A 20,013-nucleotide genomic window follows, 5' to 3' on the forward strand; every position below is an offset into this window, starting at 1 on the left:
GCGCGGCTGGGCCTGTGAGCCGTGTCCGCTCAGCCTGCGCGTCCGGAGCCTGTGCTCCGCAACGGGAGAGGCCACAGCAGTGAGAGGCCCGTGTACCGCAAAAAAAAAAAAAAAAAAAAAAAAGATTTAGGTTTCATTTGGCTTTTCCCGTGTAAATGACAAAAGTTCCATTTCCCTCTCCTGGACTTAGTGGGTTCCATATCTATCCTTTCTTAATCTTTCCCTCTGCTCTGGACACAAATTCCTCCATCAAATATGGCAGACAGGATGGGCAGTGAGACCAGCTCTATTTGTTGGCACAATCATGGGATGAAGGCACCGGACAATGCAATACTCTGAGAAGATTCTGGAACATTCTTCTATTTTTCAAACCCCAACCTGCTTCCGCATGGTTGATGACTTTGGCTTTGGTGAGTGTTGAGAGGAGGGCTTAGGGTTTGTGCATTTAAAGAGTCTCTGAGTTTCTTTGACAGAAATACTGACCATTTTCTCACTCCATTAGAAGAGAAACAGTGGTTCCTAGAAGCCAAGCAAGAATAAATCATGCAAAAAATACCTCATTTATCTCCTCCACAGGGTCACTAGACTGACAAATGCCAACATTAGGAAGTGTCTAGACTTCAGTGAGCATTTGACAAGCCTCTCATATATCTCCATATCAACACCCAGCGAAATGCTGGTGTCATGGTGTGTCAGGTTTAAGAAGGTTCCAGGAGAGCACCAAATTGGTTGAATCCCCCAGAATGGCATCACTGTGGTTTATCAGTCTATTACAAGTGGTTTCTTCTACCAAGAGTAATCTCACACTATCCAAGCATATAAGGCTATTGAATAAAACCACAATGCCAGTTTCACGTGAGAAAGAGAATTGTCTTGCACGTCAGAAATTCGTTTAAGCATGGTCGACTCATTCTGCATCTGTAGGCAGACCTGGCTGGCACGCCAAATTATAATCAGAGGGTTGCAAGGAGATACATAATCATCACATTAAACGGCATTACGTCAGCATGGGTTGAAGTCTCCTTTTCCATAATCAGATTGTCCTTAGCAACGGGATGGTAATCTTCAAAGTTGTTGGTCACCCTGTCCTCTCCCTTGGACAGTATTTAGATCTCACTGCTCATAAATGATCCCCTAGCCTCCTTTTTCTAGGCATCTGGTTTTTTTTTTTTAAGTCCTAATGTTTATAATTGGATTCAATAGACATAGAATTACACTTGAATAAATATAATCAAACTAACAATGGAGGGAAAAAGGAAAAAAGTACAAAACTGTACACATTGTTGAAAGTGTGTATATATGTTGATTTAAAAGATTCACTGTTATACTTAGAATTCGAGAAAGAATAGATAAATGTATATGTATAACTGAATCACTTTGCTGTATACCTGAAACTAACACATTATTAATCAATGATACCCCAGTATAAAATTAAAAGTTTTAAAAAAGATTCACTGTTATACTTAGAACTTTTTGTCTTTTTGCAATTATAATAAAACAAAAAGTTATGAGCAGAATACTGATTCCCCATATTACATGCCGGTATACACTCTTTGAAAAAATAAACACTATTATATCTGTATTTAAAGTTTTTAATGTAAAAAATGAGCTTGCTTCTTGCTTATTAACATATTTACCTAAGTTGAATTGACAACAACAGTACTTCCAGGGCATAACTTTTACCTGTGATGCTTCCTTGTTTTGTTTTAATGACATTCAGTATAGAAATCAGTTTAAGAGAGGTATGTTGAAGGGAATGGAATAAGAGCTTTCCAACTGGCTTCAGCAAACTCAGAAGCATATCAAGATCATAACTTCTTTCATAATTGTTGTAAAACTAAGGGAATATATTGTAACAATCTGTAGAAACTTCAGTTTTTGCTCTTCAATTTTTTTCTACCATTGAAAAACACATTGCATTCTCTCTTTGCATAGAAATATTGATATTATTAAAAATCAGACAAATAAGCAAGTCTGTCTATCAAAGTGTACAAATTACATTTTTTAAAAGGTGAGAGAGGGACTTCCCTGGTGGTCCAGTGGTTAAGAATCCGCCTTCCAATTCAGGGGACGCAAGTTCGATCCCTAGTCTGGGAACTAAGATCCCACATGCTGCAGGGCAACAAAGCCCACGCATCGCAACTACTGAGCCCATGCGCCACAACTAGAGAGCCGCGTGCTGCAACTACAGAGCCCACGTGCTCTGGAGCCCCCATGCCACAGCTAGAGAGGGGCCTGTGCATCGCGATGAAGAGCCCATGCGCTGCAACGAAAAGATCCCACATGCCGCAACTAAGACCCAACACAGCCAAAAAGAAAAAGAAAGGAAGGAAGGAGGGAGGGAGGGGAAGGAGAAAGGAAGGGAGGGAGGAAGGGAGGGAGAGAAACAGGGAGGAAGGAGGGGAGGAAGGAAGGGAGGGATGGAGGGAGGGAGGGAGAAATTCTGTAATTAAAAAAAAAACTCTATAATCCTAATTCCCTGACATAAATACCATTAAAAAAATTAAAAATAAATAAATAAAAGGTGAGAGAAAACTAGTTTCTTTTTTATTCTTCCCCCCATTTCCCCCATCTCACAGTCCCTAGTAATCACTCTTCTAGTCTTTGTTTCTATGAGTTTGGTTGTTTTAGATTCCACATATAAGTGATATCATACTGTATTTATCTTTCTCTGTCTGACTTATTTCACTTAGAATAATCTAGGCATCTGTTCTTGACAAAGCTCTTTTTATAACATTATCTACTGTGAAGCATGTGAATACTGTGATTTCTCCAAAATGACTTTGCTAGACTCAGCTCCAGCTTGGCCTGGCCTGGTCTCTTATTCACTATTGAACCACCAGTGCTGGTCTGAAGATGTCCAGACTGTGTTCCATGTATGTCTGTGCAAGAGTCTCTACTTTGATTCATGACATGTTTTGTTATAATTTAATCCTCAGAGAGAACTCTTCTTTCAAGTTTCTGTAGAAAAGGAAGGTGTTCCCACATACCAACTACAAATAACAGTACAGTTAAGTTCATTTCAGTTGAACAAATATCCCCAGTGGGTAATGATTGCCTGTGATACCTTAATATGAAGGCGGTCTCTGGGGTTGTGCTCCCAAGCTCTTGTCTTTGGCCATGTTCAACATTTTTGTCAAGGATTTGAATAATGGTCAAGGCCTGTGGTGTCCTATACAGTAGCCTCCAGCCTAAGCACAGTTGACTACTTAAATTATTTTAAATTAAATAAGATCGAAATATTGGTTCCTTAGTCACCCTAGTCACACATCACATTTTAAGTGCTCAATAGCCACATGTGACTAGCAGCTACTGTACTGGACAATGCATTTCCATAATCAGAAAAAGTTCTACTGGACAATTCTGAACTAGAAGGCAAATGTTCATTGCATTTATGAACAACATGGAGTAGAAACTGTTGATGAATATTTCATTTGAAGTAGACATATTTAACTATGGCCTGGCCGGCATCCATTTTCCCTCCTTCTGGTAATAGCATCCCAATTTTCCTTGGGGTAGGTACAACATACCTGCAAGCACCAGTCCATGTATTTTGGGAGGAGCTGACTCCAAGGGTGGACATATGACTCAGATCAGACCAATCATAGCTTCGTACTCACGCTCTAGCCACTGTGATTGGCTGAGAGGTAAGTATATAGCCAATCTCAGCCAATGAGATTCAGTTCTGGGATTATTGAACCTATGACATGATGGAGAGGAGAAATAATTCCTATTGGTGTTGCAAAAAAGATAGGATATATACTTCAAACTGCTGACAGTCATCTACTCAGAGACATTTTTGGTAGTCCCCTGTATACACATGTGTTAGTTTGAGTTGGATTTCCTGTCACCAGTCTTAATTTATCATTCAGGACAACCGAATTATTTGAGCAGGTGGATAATGGGCTCAAAACTCAACAAGATTGCGACTTCCCTGGCAGTCCAGTGGTTAGGACCCTGCGCTTTCACTGCTGAGGGCCCGGGTTCAATCCCTGGTCTGGGAACTAACATCCCACAAGCCGCACAACACAGCCAAAAAAACAAAACAAAACAAAACGCAACAAGATAAATTTAGAGCCTCGATTTCAATGTTGAAAGTCACCTGTGTGTCCAGGAAGGCTGCTGGGGTGCCGCTGATGTTCTGCCTCTTGATCTGAGTGCTGGTTGCATGGGGATCCTCAGCATATGAAAGTGCAACCAGTTTTTCCCTTTTCTGTATGAATAATACACTTCAACAAATAGTTTTTTTTAACAAAAAGATCAACTGCATTAGGACCAGATGAGGAAGATGTTACTCCACTAATGGAACACTGACCCAAGAGCTTTAGTTTCTTATAAACTCAATATGAGTCAACAGTGGCTGCCCAAAAAGCCAACGGAAACTTAGTCATACTAACAGACACACTCAACCTGAACGAGGAAACTGACAGAGCCATTCACCCTAGGGTGGGTCAGATCAGACTTTGGGGAAAGATATAGACAAAATAGAGCAGGTTCACAAATCTCAAAGTCACATCTCATAATAGTCAGGGGGAGAAGAGATGGGAGGAGATGATACAGGCAGGACAGGCTGAATGAAACCCTGGAATGAACAGGGTTTGAATAAACAGACAACCCTACGATCTGCAAATAATGTTATTTTCTACACAGAAAACCCCCAAGGAACCTACTGAAAAGCTGAGACTAAGGTGCTCAGGGGCCTGATACAAAGTTCATATACAAAAACTTAAAGCCCTCCTTTCAAGAAATAAACAGAGCTTACATGAAAAAACAAACAAACAAACAAACAAAAAAACCTAGAGCTTTCCTAAAGGATGTAAAAGAATACTTTCCCAATAGAGACACGTACTACTCACCTACTTAGAAAAACTCACTATGACAAAGATCAGTTTAGCCCAAATTAACTTTTTAAATCGTGATAAAATATACATAACATAAAATTTACCATTTTAACAATTTTTAGTGTCCAGTTCAGTGGTATTATGTACATTCACATTGTTGTGCAACTATCACCACCATCATCCATCTTGAGAACTTTTTTCATCTTCCCGAACTGAAACTCTGTACCCATTAGACAATAAAGTCTCTTTCTCCCTTCCCATCAGTCCCTGGTTAAATTTCTTTTCAATTCTTCTTATCGTGGTAAAACACACATAACATAAAATTTACCATCTCAACTATTTTAGAGTGTACAGTTTATTGGTATTAAATATATTCACCACCATCACCATCATCCACCTCCAGAACTCCTTTCATTTTGAAAAGCTGAAACCCTGTGTCCATTTATAATACTGATCAATTTTGGAGGAATCTATTTTTGAGCTTTGCAGGGAAAACTAACCCAAAAGGTCTTAAATATTATGTGAACAGCCAAAAATAACCAGGAACATTTTGAAAAGGAAGAGCCATATGAAGAAGGACTTTTCTATCATACATTAAGCCACAATATAGAACTACAAGGATCAAAACAGTGCAAAACTGGCAGAAAAACAGATTGTTAGAACAGAATAAACAGCTTGGAAAGTTACCCTTCTTCACAGATAAGGGTCTAGAGTATGAGGGTGGCATCACAAACTCACGGGGAAGGGAAAGATGCTGAACGATTGATAATTCTTTGGAAACAATATAGAGATAGACAGTTTTTTCAGTTATTACTTTATACTCAAATGAATTCCAGAAGGATTACATATTTAATTTATTTAAATAAGGCCCGCAAAATCTAGAACATAAAGGTTAATATACATCACTGGATGAGGAAACACTTTAGAGCAAGAGTCAGCAAACTTTTTCTGTAAAGGGCCAGAGAGTAAATATTTTCATCTTTGCAGGCCTTATGGTCTCTGTTGCACCTACTCAGCTCTGCCATTATGCTGTGAAAGCAGAGACAGTATGTCAACAAATGGCTGTGGCTGTGTGTCAGTAAGACTTTATTTACAAAAACAGATGGTGGGAAGATTTGGCTTTCCAGCCATAGTTTTCTGACCCCTGTTTTAGAGGGATAAAAGCAAAGAACAAAATAATTGGGAAAAAAAGCAAATATCATTAGGTTTGGCTACATAAAAATTAAGGACTCCAGGGCATAAAATATATATATACAATAAACAAAATGTTAAAGCAAACACACACACACACACACACACACACACACACACACACACAATGCAGGAAATATTTGCACCATACATGACAACAGAGTTAACATCTCCCCCTCTGTTTTCATTCTTCCCCTTTCCTTCTCCCCCTCACACACAAACATATACAATCATTGAAATCAATAAGAAAAAGAAACACACTAGTAGAAAAAATGGACAAAAATCTAAACAGAGGAAGAAATGACCCGTAAGCTTATAAATAGGTATTCAACCTCAAACATCTCAATTATATGCATATTAGGACCACAGAACTATTTTTCATATATCAAATATATCAGCAAAGTGTGTTTTTAGTGCCACTGACCAGTGTTGATGGGGAAGGCAGAGGTCAGGCTGGCCCGGTACCCACTGCTGACAGGGGTGTAAACTGATGTAACCTTTCTGGTGACCAAATAAGCAGTTTATATTGAAGCTTTGCATATGTTATATCCTTGGATCTATTGAACCTCTGAGAATCTACTCTAAGTAAATCATCAAAGCTGTGGCCAAATACTTTTATACAATGATAATCACGATGGCATAATTTATAGTAGCAAAAATTAGAAACAACCTCAAAATCCAATAATATGGAAAGTGGTTCCATAAATTATGGTACACTCAGACAGAGCTGTATGAGGTTGTCATTTAAAATCTCTTTTCCAAAGACTACATAAAGACAGAATAAAATAGTCAACCTCTAAGCAACATTTGACTCAGCAGACAGACCTTTCTTCTAAAAACACCTCCTTCCTTAGGCTTCTGAGATGCCACACCATCCTAGTTTTCTTTCTTCCTCCCTGGCAGATGGTTCTTGGCCCCTTTTGTCCTCTTCCTGGCTTAACATGTAGCTATTAAGGTGTCCCAGGGCCTTCTCCTGGGGCCCCTTCTTTGCTCTATCGTACTTCCTACATGATCTCAGACAGCCCCTTCACCTTAAAAAGGTTGCATTTGTAAGCTGATGACTCTCAAATTTTTAAACCCATCCCTGAGACCTCCCCTTGGATGTTAAAAGGGCATGTCAACTTGGATGGCCCTGCAGAACTCTCGATTCTCTTCAAATTCCCACCTCCCTCCCACCCCAGTCTTTCCAGTCTCAAAATACGGCACCATCACCCACTTAGGTGCTCAAGTCAAAAACCAAGGGTCATCTCTAAGTCCTTCCCTTTGTCACCTGACACACAAGCCCTGGCGGCTCTACCTCTTCGTTTCTCCATCTCCACGGCCAACACTCAGGCTCTCACCTAAGCCTCTGAGATAGCTTGTGATAAGGCCTCCCTGTTCTCACTCATGCTCCCATAGGAAGAGACTCCTACTGTCTCTTCTCCACTCAACAGCCAGCAAAGGCTTTTCACAATCTATGTCTCACCACATGCTTCCCCATCTCAAAACCCACCAGTGGCTTTTCATCTCAACCCAATTAAATGTACGCGTCCTACCACAATCTTCAGGGGTCAATGTCCCCCAGGCTACCTCTCTGCCTCCATCTTCTTTCCGTCCTCAAGTTCATTCCCATCCCATGCCTTCATCCCTTTCCTCCAGATTCCCACGTGGCTGCCTCTTTCTCCACATTCAAAGGTCAGCCCAAATCACCTCCTCAGAGGCACTCTCCCTGGTGTCATAGCTTACACGGCCTCCCACCCCAGCCCTTATTTATACTACTACTTTGCTTAGGTTCTTCAAAGCACAGAGTAGATGATTAATTTTGTTGAACTGACAAATGTTAGGGTGAAAGTTATTTTGTAAATACACACACAGTCGCTCTGTGTTTGAATGCAGATACCAAGAGTGAGGACAACCGGGTTGCGTACACCCCGTGTGTGCCCCCCAGAACATGGACAAACAATGGTTATCAGTCTTTTTCTCTAAAAAGGACAAAGAGATCCTCTCACTGATAATGTTTATTGCCAATGATAGAATTTGGGCTTTCAGGCAAAAACTTGTTTCACCACCATGACCTTATAGTTTCCCAGTACTTGGAAGAATTTTCTGGTGAGATTAGTGTTGAAAATACAAATTTTTTATTGAAGTATAGTTTATTTACTATATTGTATTAGTTTCTGGTGTACAGCACAGTGATTTAGTTTTGTGGGTTTTTTTGCAGATTATATTCCATTTAGGTTAGAAAGTATAAATTTTTTATATTGTACAATGAAATGTGTCAACATTTAGAAGATCTGTATAACTCAGTCAACCAATACTTTATTTTTTCCTCCAGGTTTACTGCAATATAATTGACATATAACGTTGTGAAAGTTTAAGGTGTATAGCGTGTTGATTTGATATGTATATATAGCAAAATAATTGCCACAGTAAGGTTAGTTAACACCTCCATTATCTCCGATAATTACCCTTTTTGCGTATGTGTGGTGAGAACATTTAAGATCCACTCTCCTAGCAATTCCAAATATATAATATATTATTGTTAACTATAGTCAGCCTGCTGTATGTTAGATCTCCAGAACTTATTCGTCTTATAACTGGAAGTTTATACCCTTTGACCCCCACCCTTACCAGCCCCTAGCAATAACCATTCTACTCTGTTTCTATGAGTTTGGCTATTTTACTTCCACACGTAAAGTGGTATCATACAATATTTGTCTTTCTCTGACATTTTGCTTAGCATAATGCCCTCGAGTTTCATCCATGTTGTCCTAAATGGCAGTATTTCCTTCTTTTTTATGGCCAAATAATATTCCAGTGTGTGTGTATGTGTGTGTGTGTGTGTGTGTGTGTGTGTGTGTGTACCACATTTTTTATCCATTCATTCGTTGATGAACATTTAGGTTGTAGTGAATAATGCTACAATGAATATTGCAATGCAGATATCTCTACAAGGTAGTGATTTCATTTCCTTTGGATATATACTCAAAAGTGGGATTGCTGGATCATATGGTAGTTCTATTTTTAATTCTTAAAGGAATCTCCATACTATTTTCCACAGTGGCTTCACCAATTTACATTCCCATCAACAGTGCACAGAGTTCCCTTTTCTCCACACCCTCACCAACACTTATCTCATCTTTTTGATTAATAGACGACCTAAAAGGTATGAGGTGATATCCCATTGTGGTTTTGACTGGCATTTCCCTGATGATTGGTATGTTGAGCATCTTTTCATGTTCCTGTTGGCTATTTGTATATCTTCTTTGGTAAAATGTCTATTCAGGTCCTCTGCCCATTTTTAAATTGGATTATTTAGCTTTTTTGCTATTGAGTTGTATAAGTTCTTTATATACTTTGGATATCAACTCCTTATCTGATATATGGTTTGCAAATATTATCTCCCATTCTGTAGGTTGCCTCTTCATTTTATTAGTTGTTTCTTTTGCTGTACAGAAGCCTTTTAGTTTGACGTAGTCCTACTTGTTTACTTTTGCTTTTGTTGCTTTTGATTGCTTTTGGTGTCATATCCAAAAAAGTGAACCAATACTTTCTAACAGACCAATACGTTATGTTGAAAAAGTATGCATGTATAAAAGAGCCATTCAGAATGTAAGACAAACCAATGGATTTTAACATAATAGCATAAGAAACGCTAAAAATTGATCTAGTTTCAGATTCCACATTGCAATTAACCTTCAAGAAACTAATACCTGTTGCATTTGATTGAGATTTCAAAGAATATCCACATTTATCTGAAAAAGCAATTAAAATATTTCCTCCCTTTTCCAACTATATATCTGTGTGAGGTAAGATTTTCTTCATTTACTTCAACCAAAATAACATATCACAACAGATTGAACTCAGAAGTGGATGAGAGAATCCAGCTGTCTTCTATTAAGCCAGACCTTTAAAAGATTTGCAAAAGCATAAAACAAGGCTACTCTCCTCACTATTTTTTTTCATTTTGAAAATATCATTTCTTGATTATTTGTGAAAAAGTCTAATTTACTTTCCTATATGAATATTTAGTAGAATTTTAAAAATATTTTGACTAAAATTATATATTCAAAGTCTTAGTATTAAGAAACCTTTGCCTTAAAATAAATGGATAATCCAGAAAAAAAAAGAAAAAGAAAATATCATTTCTCATAAAAAGATTTATGTTAACATTTGTGGTGGTTTTCAAACATGTCCACAAATTCTCCTCCCTTCAAGAGGTAGAACCTAATTCCCTTCCCCTTGAGTGTAGGTTGGACTCAGTGAATCATTTCTAATGAATAGAATATGGCAGAAGCAATGGTATGTGACTTAGAAGGCTAGGTCATAAAAGGCACTGTGGTTCCCTCCTTGCTCTATCTCTTGGGTCACTGGCTCTGCAGGAAGCCAGCTGCCATGTTGAGAGGACGCTCAGGCAGCCTTAGGGAGAGGCTCATATGGCAAGAAACTGAGGCCTCCTGCCAAGAGCCATGTGGGTGAGGCATCTTGGAAGTGGATTCTCCAGCCCCAGTTAAACCTTGAGGTGATTGCAAACTTATGAGAGACCCTGAGTTAGAATCACCCAAGCTAAGCTGCTCCAGGGTTCTTGACTCACAGAAATTGTGTAAGACAGTAAATATTTATTGTTTTAAGTTTCTAAATTCTGAGCTCATCTGCTATGCAACAATAGATAACTAGTACAACAGTTAATGAATTTATTTTTATGTTTTAGTCAGTGAATACACATTTATTTTAATTCCTCAGTTTTAATTTCCAATATGGTAAATATTGATATAGAACCCAGTTAAACAAAAGTTCTTAGGGGTTCTCAGTTTTTAATAATATAAAGGGGCTTTGAGACCAAAAAGTGTGAAGACTATTGTCCTAAACTCTGCAAATTGCTCCTTTATTAAGCTTTTCTCAAATTATCCCACGTGAGAGCAACTTCTGTTTCCGATCAGGACTCTGACTGATAGAACGACACCAAAATATTATCAATGATTGTTGCTCTTCAGTAGGAGGACATGATTTTATGTTCTTCTTAATGTTTTCTTTTCTGTATTTTAAATTTTTTCTGCAAATAAGGATGCATTGTTTTTATAATTAGGAGAAAAGAAACTTCCCTTTTCAAAATCATCAAAAGTGAAAGTTAGAGCTGTGTTTTCTTTAGATGAGTCAATGGTTGAAGCTTGGCTTGCAGAGCCCAGGTGTCCGCCAACGCACCTGGGAGTTGGGGAGAAGTCTGTGGGGGTGGGGTGGGGGAGGGGAGGTGGCTGAGGAGCCAGCAACCCCCGCCTACCGCAGCCAGAATAGTTCCTTCATGTGCTTTACATATTGGGTTTCTGCATAATATTTCATTTAAAGAAAAGTTTCCACTTAAAAAAAAAAGTCTGAAAGCCTTTACCAGGAGAATAACAGCTGAAGAGTTAAAATCAGCCTATAGAAGAATCACTCAAACTTTTTCCTCAATGTGAACAGAGTTTCCATAAAGGAAACCCTACACATTCTGAGGGAAGAACAGAAGCCCTGACAACTTAATAAGTGTTTGGTGGTTTCAAGAGAGGATGGTTCATGTGGCCATAGAAAGAAATTATAGGGATGAAGAGCTTATCCAGGGACCCCCCAATACTAAGGGCCCAAGAGGTCAGCAGAAACACCAGGGTCCTTAAGGCCCACAGAGACACAGATCAGAACCACAAGTGAATGGTTCTTATTTTCCTTTTTAAAAAAAAGCAGGAGGTAGCAGGACCACCTGGTGGTTAAAAGCATGGGCTTCAGGGACAATAGATCTGGGTTCAAGTCCCAGGTCTGACACTTAAAACCTATGAGATCTTGACAAGTGACATAGCCTCTCACAGCTTCAATGTAAGGGTACAATGTACAATTTCACCTGTAAAATGAAGTCTGAGAATGTAAAATTGTGAAGCCATTTTGCAAAACAGTTTAGCAGTTTCTTAAAAGTTAAACATAAATTTACCACGTGACCCAACAATTCCATTCCTAGGTAACTACCCAAGAGAAATGGAAACATATGTCCCCAAAAGGACTTGCATACAAATGTTCTTAGCAGCATTACTCATCATAACCCCAAATGGAAACCATCCAAATGTTCATCAACTGGTGAATGGGTCCCCAAAATGTGGCACATCAATACTGCAGAATACTATAAGGCAATAAAAAGGAATAAAGTCCTGACGCATGCCACAGCCTAGATGTACCTTGAAAACATTATTCTAAATGAAAGAAGCCAGTCACAAAAGATCACATAGTGTATAAGTCCATGTAAATGAGATGTCCAGAAAAGGCAAATATATAGAGGCAAAAAATAGATTTGTGGTTGCCTGGGGCGGGGGCTGGAGTAGAAACTGGGAATGACTACAAATGGACTCAAAGTTTCTTTTTGGGGCGATGGAATAGTCTAAAACTAGGCTGTGGTGATGGATTCCCAACTTTGTAAATTTATTGAAAATCATTGAACTGTACACTTAAAATGGGCAAATTTTTAAAAATGGAGTTTCACTCTCTACCTCAGAGGGTTGCTGGAAGGATTAACTGAGATAATGCCTGTAAAGCAGGCAGCCTGGTACAAAGCAAGCACTTGGTAAATAGTAATAATGATGACAATCAGAATATACACTAATAATAGATTATGTAAGTGTAGAATAATAGATTATGCAGGATAACAATTTATATCGTATGTACGTCTCATTTAAATTTTTTAAATTAAAGTATAGTTAATTTACAATGTTGTGTTAGTTTCCGGTGTACAGCAAAGTGATTCAGTTATACGTATATATGTTTTCATATTCTTTTCCATTATAGTTTATTACAAGATATTGAATATAGTTCCCTGTGCTATACAGTAGGACCTTGTTGTTTATCTATTTTATACACAGTAGTTTGTATCTGCTAATCCTAAACTCCTAAACTCCCCACCCCCTTTCCCCTTTGGCAACCATAAGTTTGTTTTCTATGTCTGTGAGTCTGTTTCTGTTCTGTAAATAAGTTCACCTGTGTCATATTTTAGATTCCACATTTAAGTGATATCATATGTATAGCATATGTACTTCTTACCGTACCACTCCCACATGTGTCAACCCAATTTAATCCTACAGGATTAAATTAAGGCAGGTGTACTATATCATCCTTGTTTTTACAGATGGGGGAAACCGAGGCACCAAGAAATTAATGAACTTTCCCAGGTTGCACAGCTAGTATACGGCAGAGCTTGGATGGGGAGTCCTGGATAACTAGCTCCGGAGACTATGCTTCTCTCCACGACACTGCACTGCCTCTCAGTAAACGTCAGCTGTGTACTGAGTTACTGCTCTACCTAGTGATGGGGGAAAGGGTACAGAAAAGGATCAGAGACAGCTCCTCAAGAAGGTACCACAGGACCTAAACCTGAAGGGTGTAGGACTTACTCAGGGGAAGAGTGTTCCAGACAGAGGGAACCGCATATGCAAAGGTGGAAAGGTAAGAGAACGCAGGGCTTGGGCAGGAAGCCAGAGGAGGTGGAGGTGGCTGGAACTGATACCCAGCAGTGGGAACATGGGGCTCAGACAAGTCCAAGGCCACGGAGGGTCCCTGGTGCCCGGACATTAGCCTGAGGCGATGCGGAGCCAGAGAAGGAAAGTCAGTGAGTTCTCCAGCACTGCCTTACTCCAGGAATGACTCACATCACCCTGGCAGGTGGAGGAGGTTGACTCAGCCTCTGCTGTGAGCTCAGGGGAGCGGGGGAGCTGCTACCCCACGTTCCCATCCCACTGTCAGCTAACTCCCCAGCAGCTGCCCCAGCACCAGCTCCCCAGCATGCAGAGGCCGTCCTAGCCAGCTGGGAGCACCGGGCTTGGTCATGCTGCCAGGAAGCTGAGCATAGTCTGGTGAGAGCGCCTGCTGGCGGCTGGCAGCTTCCACACCCCCGCTCAAAGCCCAGATAACTGTGGACCCCAGGGGCACCTCTCACAGCACTCCAACTGCCTGCCACGGGGCGCAGTGCTCTGGCCCTCCACTCTCACTTGGCTGTCAGGGGACCAGCCTGGGGGATCTATCACTTTTCTTATTCAGATTTAATATACAGATAAACATTTGCATGTGTGCACAAAACATTCACTGTGGCAAAAGCAAAACTACTGAAAACACTTATATGCCTAACAAAAAGGAAGTAGTTCAAAAATGCTGGTGAATCCATACTGCAGAATACTACGAAAAAAGAAGAATGCAGGTCTATTATCCCATTGTACTAGGCATGAAAACACCTCCAAGATACACTGTTGGGTAAAAATAAATACCTACAGAATAATGTATCGAGTATAACATCACTTACATAAAAACCAAAACAAACAAAAATCACAAACTAGCTCTTTACTTCTCCAAGTCTACAAATACTTAAGTAAGTAAGAAAAATGCCTAGAAGGAAACACATCAAACTAAGCGCATTAGTAATCACAGAAGGAAGGGAGGGAGGGAGGAAGGGAGGGAGGGAGGGATGGACGGGGACTTTTTACATTTCTATGTAGTTTGATTTTTTACCAGAAGCATGTATTTGGGTTCTTAAAAACATTAAAGTCTTGAAAAAAAAAATACATTGGGAAAAGTGTGTTAAAATGATCACCATGCTGGTATAGGGTTCAGGGTCACTTTTCAAAGAGCTGTGACATCCAGGATCTTGTCTAATTCTTGCTACACCCCCTTGAGGGCAAGCGTTCAAAACCCCTTTTACAGATTAAGAAACTGGACCTGGAGAGGTGAAACAAGCTGTTCAAGGTCACATGCAGGGCCGAGGGGCCCCTGGACCTTGGACCCAAGCCCAGCACTCTTTCTAACCTGTCCCCGTGCGAGCGCACCGCGGTGCGGGCCAGGGGGCGGGGGCCTGGGGTGGGGAAGCGGAAGGCTGGGGGGAGGCACGGATGCTCCGAAGCAGCCGGTCGTCCAGCTCACAGAGCCTCTGAAAAGCCCCTTCAGCAAGGGGAAAGGGGCCTCAGTCAGGGGAGAAGGGGGTGGAAGATGAGTGTGAAAGGAGGGCTGATGCAGTGCCGCCCACGACAAAATCAGACGTCATGACGTGCCGCCCACTGAGTGGGAGGGACCCGACGCGTCACCCGGCAAATGACACGTGGGAAGTAGCCTCGCAGGGCCACGTCCCTGGAGCCTGAGATTTCACGCCTCTCTCACAGGGGCTGCTCACCCCAGGCCCTGGCTGCGCCTTTTGCAGCCGAGTGGTTCCGGGAATGCCTCTCTACTCAGTTCCCAGAGCTCTCTGTAACCAGGGCAGAAAGGGAAGTGTGCTTCTCAGAGGGTTCTAGAACCTGAGGACCCTAATACTCTTGTAAACCCTAATACTCTTTGGAGTGGTAAATGCCTCCACCCCTCAGTTCTTTTATTGGCTGCTTTAGCACCGAGTGTCTGGGGTGGGCGGGGAGGGTGTGGAGACAGGCCAGAGGGACCCAGGAAACATGGCTAGGTCCCTCCAAGGACAGGCAGAAGGGATTCATATACAGGGAGGGACCAGAGCCTGCTGAGGGGAACACGGGATGCATGGACACATCTCAGCTGGACAGTGAGCAGGCGTGACCCCTCAGAGCATGCTCAGAGAAGGGGGCTTTGGCCAAATCACCGATCCTCTGTTCACTCTTATAACAGGGAGCAAACCCACAAGGCCATGAAGCCAAGGACAAGAGCCTGGATCCTGGGAGTTCTGATTCCAGCCCTCCTCCCTTGGTCAAGTTTCCGAGCCTTGCTGGGTCTCAGTTTCCCCATCTGTAAAATGGGTATTATTATACCTGCCTCTTTGGTATCATGATATCTGGATCATAAGACACATAATAACAATAACTAAATAAAATATAACAAGTACAGGGTATCCATAAAATCTGGAAACAGATTATATGAATGCATATATGTGTTCATAGTTATTTATTCATCCGTTTTACAGAGTGAAAATGTCCTAGACAACATTGTATACATTCGTCTCTGTTTCTAGACTTCTGGACACTCTTTAAATAAATGTGATTTTATACAAGTATAATTTTATATAAATGTATATAAATATAATGAAATAAAATATAGTAACAATATAATAAACTAAAACATACTAATCACTTACACAGGAGGGCCCATGTCAAGGACTTGCAGGTATTCTCTATTTTGGTGTTCACAGCAAGCCCTGGAGGTGGATACTACTATTATCCCCATTTTACAGAGGCAGAAACTAAGGTACAGGGAGCTGAAGAGACTTGGCAGGGTCACCCAGGGGATAATTCACAAAACCAGCTTGAGACCTGGGTCATCTAACCTCAGAGCCTATGCTGTTCTCCACCCCTCTAAACCATCTACCTCTAAAGCGAAGACCGAATAAAACGGACCAGCAGACAGTTCTGCCGTACAGAGGAGGAGCTTAGGAAATGCAAAGTCCTGAGAGTATTGAGCTCCTGGAGGAGAGAAACCAAATCCACTGGTTCACCACCATATCTGGAATAGTAATGCACAAGATGTAGGCTGACAGTCAATAGTAGCAGGAGGGAAGGAAAATGAGTGTTCATTAGCCAAAGGCTGGTATTCTTGTTTTCAAAAAGAAGTCTCAGATTTCAGAGCCCTTCCTAGGAGCATCCACCTCCTAAGATGTGTGGGGCTGCCCAAACGTGGGCGAGGGCCAGACCCGCCCTGCTCTCCCCTCCACTGGCACAGAACCCAGAATCCAAGAGGCCCAGGTGGCCACCCACCAACCAGGACCAGGAGTGACCTACCTTCCTCGGCGTCGTTCCTAAGCGAGGCCTCCAGCAGGGCCACGCTGGCCTCGAAGGACACCTTCTTTCGCCGGCCGCCCGTGCTGCGCTTCCGTTCATGCTTGCGCTTGCGATGCTGCAGGTCCTGCTCATACTGCGCCCACTTCTTCAGCTGCTGGGCCCGGCGCTTCTGGGCGGCGCGCAGCCGCTCCAACGTGGGCACCTTCTCCAGCAGCTGCAGCTCGGTCAGCAGGTCCACGTGGCTGGCCATGGCCTCCGCGCCTCCCCGCGCCCTGGCTGGAGGCTAGCACAGCGCGCCGGGGGCCGGGGCAGCATGGGGGCTCCTGGGGGGCTGGGGCCGCATGCTGGAGCCTGTGGCGGGGAAGGGGAGAGACACACATGGACATGCTGGTCAGGCTCAAAACTCCGATCTGATGATGTCACCCGGCCCCATGTTCCAAACGCTTTTTTCCCCCTACTTTATTATTATTATTATTATTTTTTTTTTTTTTTTTTTTTTTTTTTTTGGCGGTACGCGGGCCTCTCACTGTTGTGGCCTCTCCCGTTGCGGAGCACAGGCTCCGGACGTGCAGGCTCAGCGGCCATGGCTCACGGGCCCAGCCGGTCCGCGGCATGCGGGATCTTCCCGGACCGGGGCACGAACCCGCGTCCGCTGCATCGGCAGGCGGACTCTCAACCACTGCGCCACCAGGGAAGCCCAATTTTTTAAAAATTGAGATATAAATGACCTATGACATTGTGTAAGTTTCAAGTGTACAACATGTTGATTTGTTATACTGCTATATGATTACCACTGTTAGCTAACACCTCCATCACGGTCACATAATAATCCTTTCGGGTGGTCATATTGTAATTTCATATAAGGTTGTTCTATTGTTATAACACATAGGGGGTTTCTTTTTATAACATAGAAGGGGTTTATTGTTAGTTTTAAAGGAATGAGGATTATATTGTAAATGCCTCTGTATTAATTACAAAATAGGTTAATATTGACAGATATAATCCACATAAACGAAAGCTCGTTGGGAACCTTAATCTTAAGAGTATAAAGGGGTCCTAAGACCCACAAATAGCTGCTGAACTATTGGGACCTAGAAAACCTTAGTTGAAGTTTTCCTCTTTGGATGACGTTTTAAAAAAAATTCACACCTCTTGCTCTCATCAGTTCTTGGGCGACATGAGGTCAACAAAATTTCAGTGTGAAGGCAAGTGGGTGCTGTCTTCCTGTGAGCACAGACCCTATGGGCTCTCAGATGCAGAAGGAAAGGGTCTTGGAACAACTTGAGCCTTTCTAAGCCTGTTTTCCCACCTGTAAAATTTTGTATCCACCTCCCAGAATTTACAGGATGTTCAAGGAAGAAAGAGCTGACCAAAAAAGTAATACCAAAGAGAAACAAGTTATAGCAAAGAGAAACAAGCTTGGAGGAAGAAAAGCAGGGACACGTAAACGCAGCACATCTGGGAACCCATGGGGGCAAGGCTGGTGGAAGATCGCAGGATGCTGGGTACAGGTCTACATTTATGTGCTGTGGAAATGCTCACTATCGTAAAAGGGATCAGCATAGCACTGGGCTCCAGCAAGTGATTGTTAATCTCCTGGGTTCCCTGCTTCACTCTGGAGCTGCTGGTCCTCAGGAGGCTAAAACCAGGATTCAGCCTTCGGCTGGACCCTCAGGGGCTCAGAATGTTCTTCAGGTCTCTCCCTGAAGAGACTGGGGCATACACAGGAGGAATGGGGAAGGGGTTGGCTTGGCAATATTCAGAGGGCAGAGGCTCCTGGGGTCTGAGTGGACCTGATCTCAAGGATAAACATAAGGCAGGGACTTCCCTGGTGGCACAGTGGTTAAGAATCCACCTGCCAATGCAGGGGACACGGGTTCGAGCCCTGGTCCAGGAAGATCCTACACGCCACGGAGAAACTAAGCCCGTGCGCCACACCTACTGAGCCCCCACACCACAACTACTGAAGCCCTCGCGCCTAGAGCCTGAGCTCCACAACAAGAGAAGCCACTGCAATGAGAAGCCCACACACTGCAGCGAAGAGTAGCCCCCGTGTAGCAGTGAAGACCCAACGCAGCCAAAAATAAATAAGTAAATAAATTTATTTTTTTAAAAAAAAAGGATAAACATAAGCCAATGGCAAGGCTCAGCAGGAAACAAGCAAACTGCCCTTGGTTGCCTTTTGTTTTGTTCTGAGTATCTTGCAATGCCTTTTCAATTAGTTAAACTTTTTATTTTGAGATAATTATAAATTTACATACGGTTGTAACAAATAATGTGGAACGATCCCGTGCAAACTTTACCTAGTTTATCCCAAAGGTAACATCTTGCCAAACTACAGTCCAGTGTCGAAACCAAGAACCTGACATTGATACAGCCTATCAATCTATCCAGATGTCCCCAGTTTTATATGTACTCATTTGTGGGTTTAGTTTTAAGCAATTTTGTCACAAGTGTAGGTTTGTGTATCCACCGCCACAGTCAAGATACAAACAGTTCCATCACACAAGGATCCCTCATCCCCCTCTCCCAATGCACTCCTGTCCTTGCCCTTGTCAATCACTAATCTATTCCCCATCTCTTGAATTTTGTAGGTGTGCCTTGAATTTTGTCACTTCAAAAATGTTATATAAAAGAATCAGACAGTGGGTAACCTTTTGGGATTGACGTTTTTCACTCAACATCCCTTGAGATTCATCCAAGTTGTTTTGCATAACAGTAGTTCATTCCCTTTTGGTTGCTGAGTGGTACCCCCACTTTATGGATGTGCCCCAGTTTGTTTATCCATTCACTCATTGAAGAGCATCAGGGTTGTTTCTAGTTTGGGGCTAATACATTCATGTACAGGTTTTTGTGTGAACATAAGTTTTCAGTTCTCTGGAGTAAATACCCAAGAGTACAAGTTTCATAAGAAATTGTCAAACTATTTTCCAAAGTGGCTGTACCATTTTTTCATTCCCACCAGCCATGTGTGAGTGATCCAGTTTCTCTGCCAGAATATGGCGTGCTCACTGTTTTTTAGTCATTTAGATAGATATTCCTTTTTAAAAGTAAGGAGCTCAGAAGAGTTGAATTCACAACCATGCTGTATCATCATGATGGTCAGAACTCACTGGGAGCTAGTGGACCACATAGTTACTTTCCCCCTCTTCTTTAAGGAATCAAACAATGAAACCTGCCCTGTGATGAGTCCTGGTTCAGAGATGGATTGAGGATCAGCTATGCCTTCTAGGAAACCCAAGTCTGCCTGTCTGTCATCTATCTGTAAACTAATCTAA

At 41.9% G+C, this 20,013-nt stretch overlaps 1 protein-coding gene across 1 annotated transcript in view; it reads right to left on the minus strand.

Moving 5' to 3' along the window:
• PPP1R16B (protein phosphatase 1 regulatory subunit 16B) overlaps nucleotides 1–20,013 on the minus strand; it is a 107,326-nt gene that overhangs the window by 64,350 nt on the left and 22,963 nt on the right. The window contains exon 2 of the mRNA XM_024128545.3: nucleotides 16,736–17,086. Coding sequence (XP_023984313.1) covers nucleotides 16,736–16,985 — 250 coding nt within the window. The 5' untranslated portion in view covers nucleotides 16,986–17,086. The remainder of the gene's footprint in view (nucleotides 1–16,735; nucleotides 17,087–20,013) is intronic.

This window comes from Physeter macrocephalus, chromosome 14 (assembly GCF_002837175.3).
Source record: "Physeter macrocephalus isolate SW-GA chromosome 14, ASM283717v5, whole genome shotgun sequence".
NCBI classification, from domain to species: Eukaryota; Metazoa; Chordata; class Mammalia; order Artiodactyla; family Physeteridae; genus Physeter; species Physeter macrocephalus.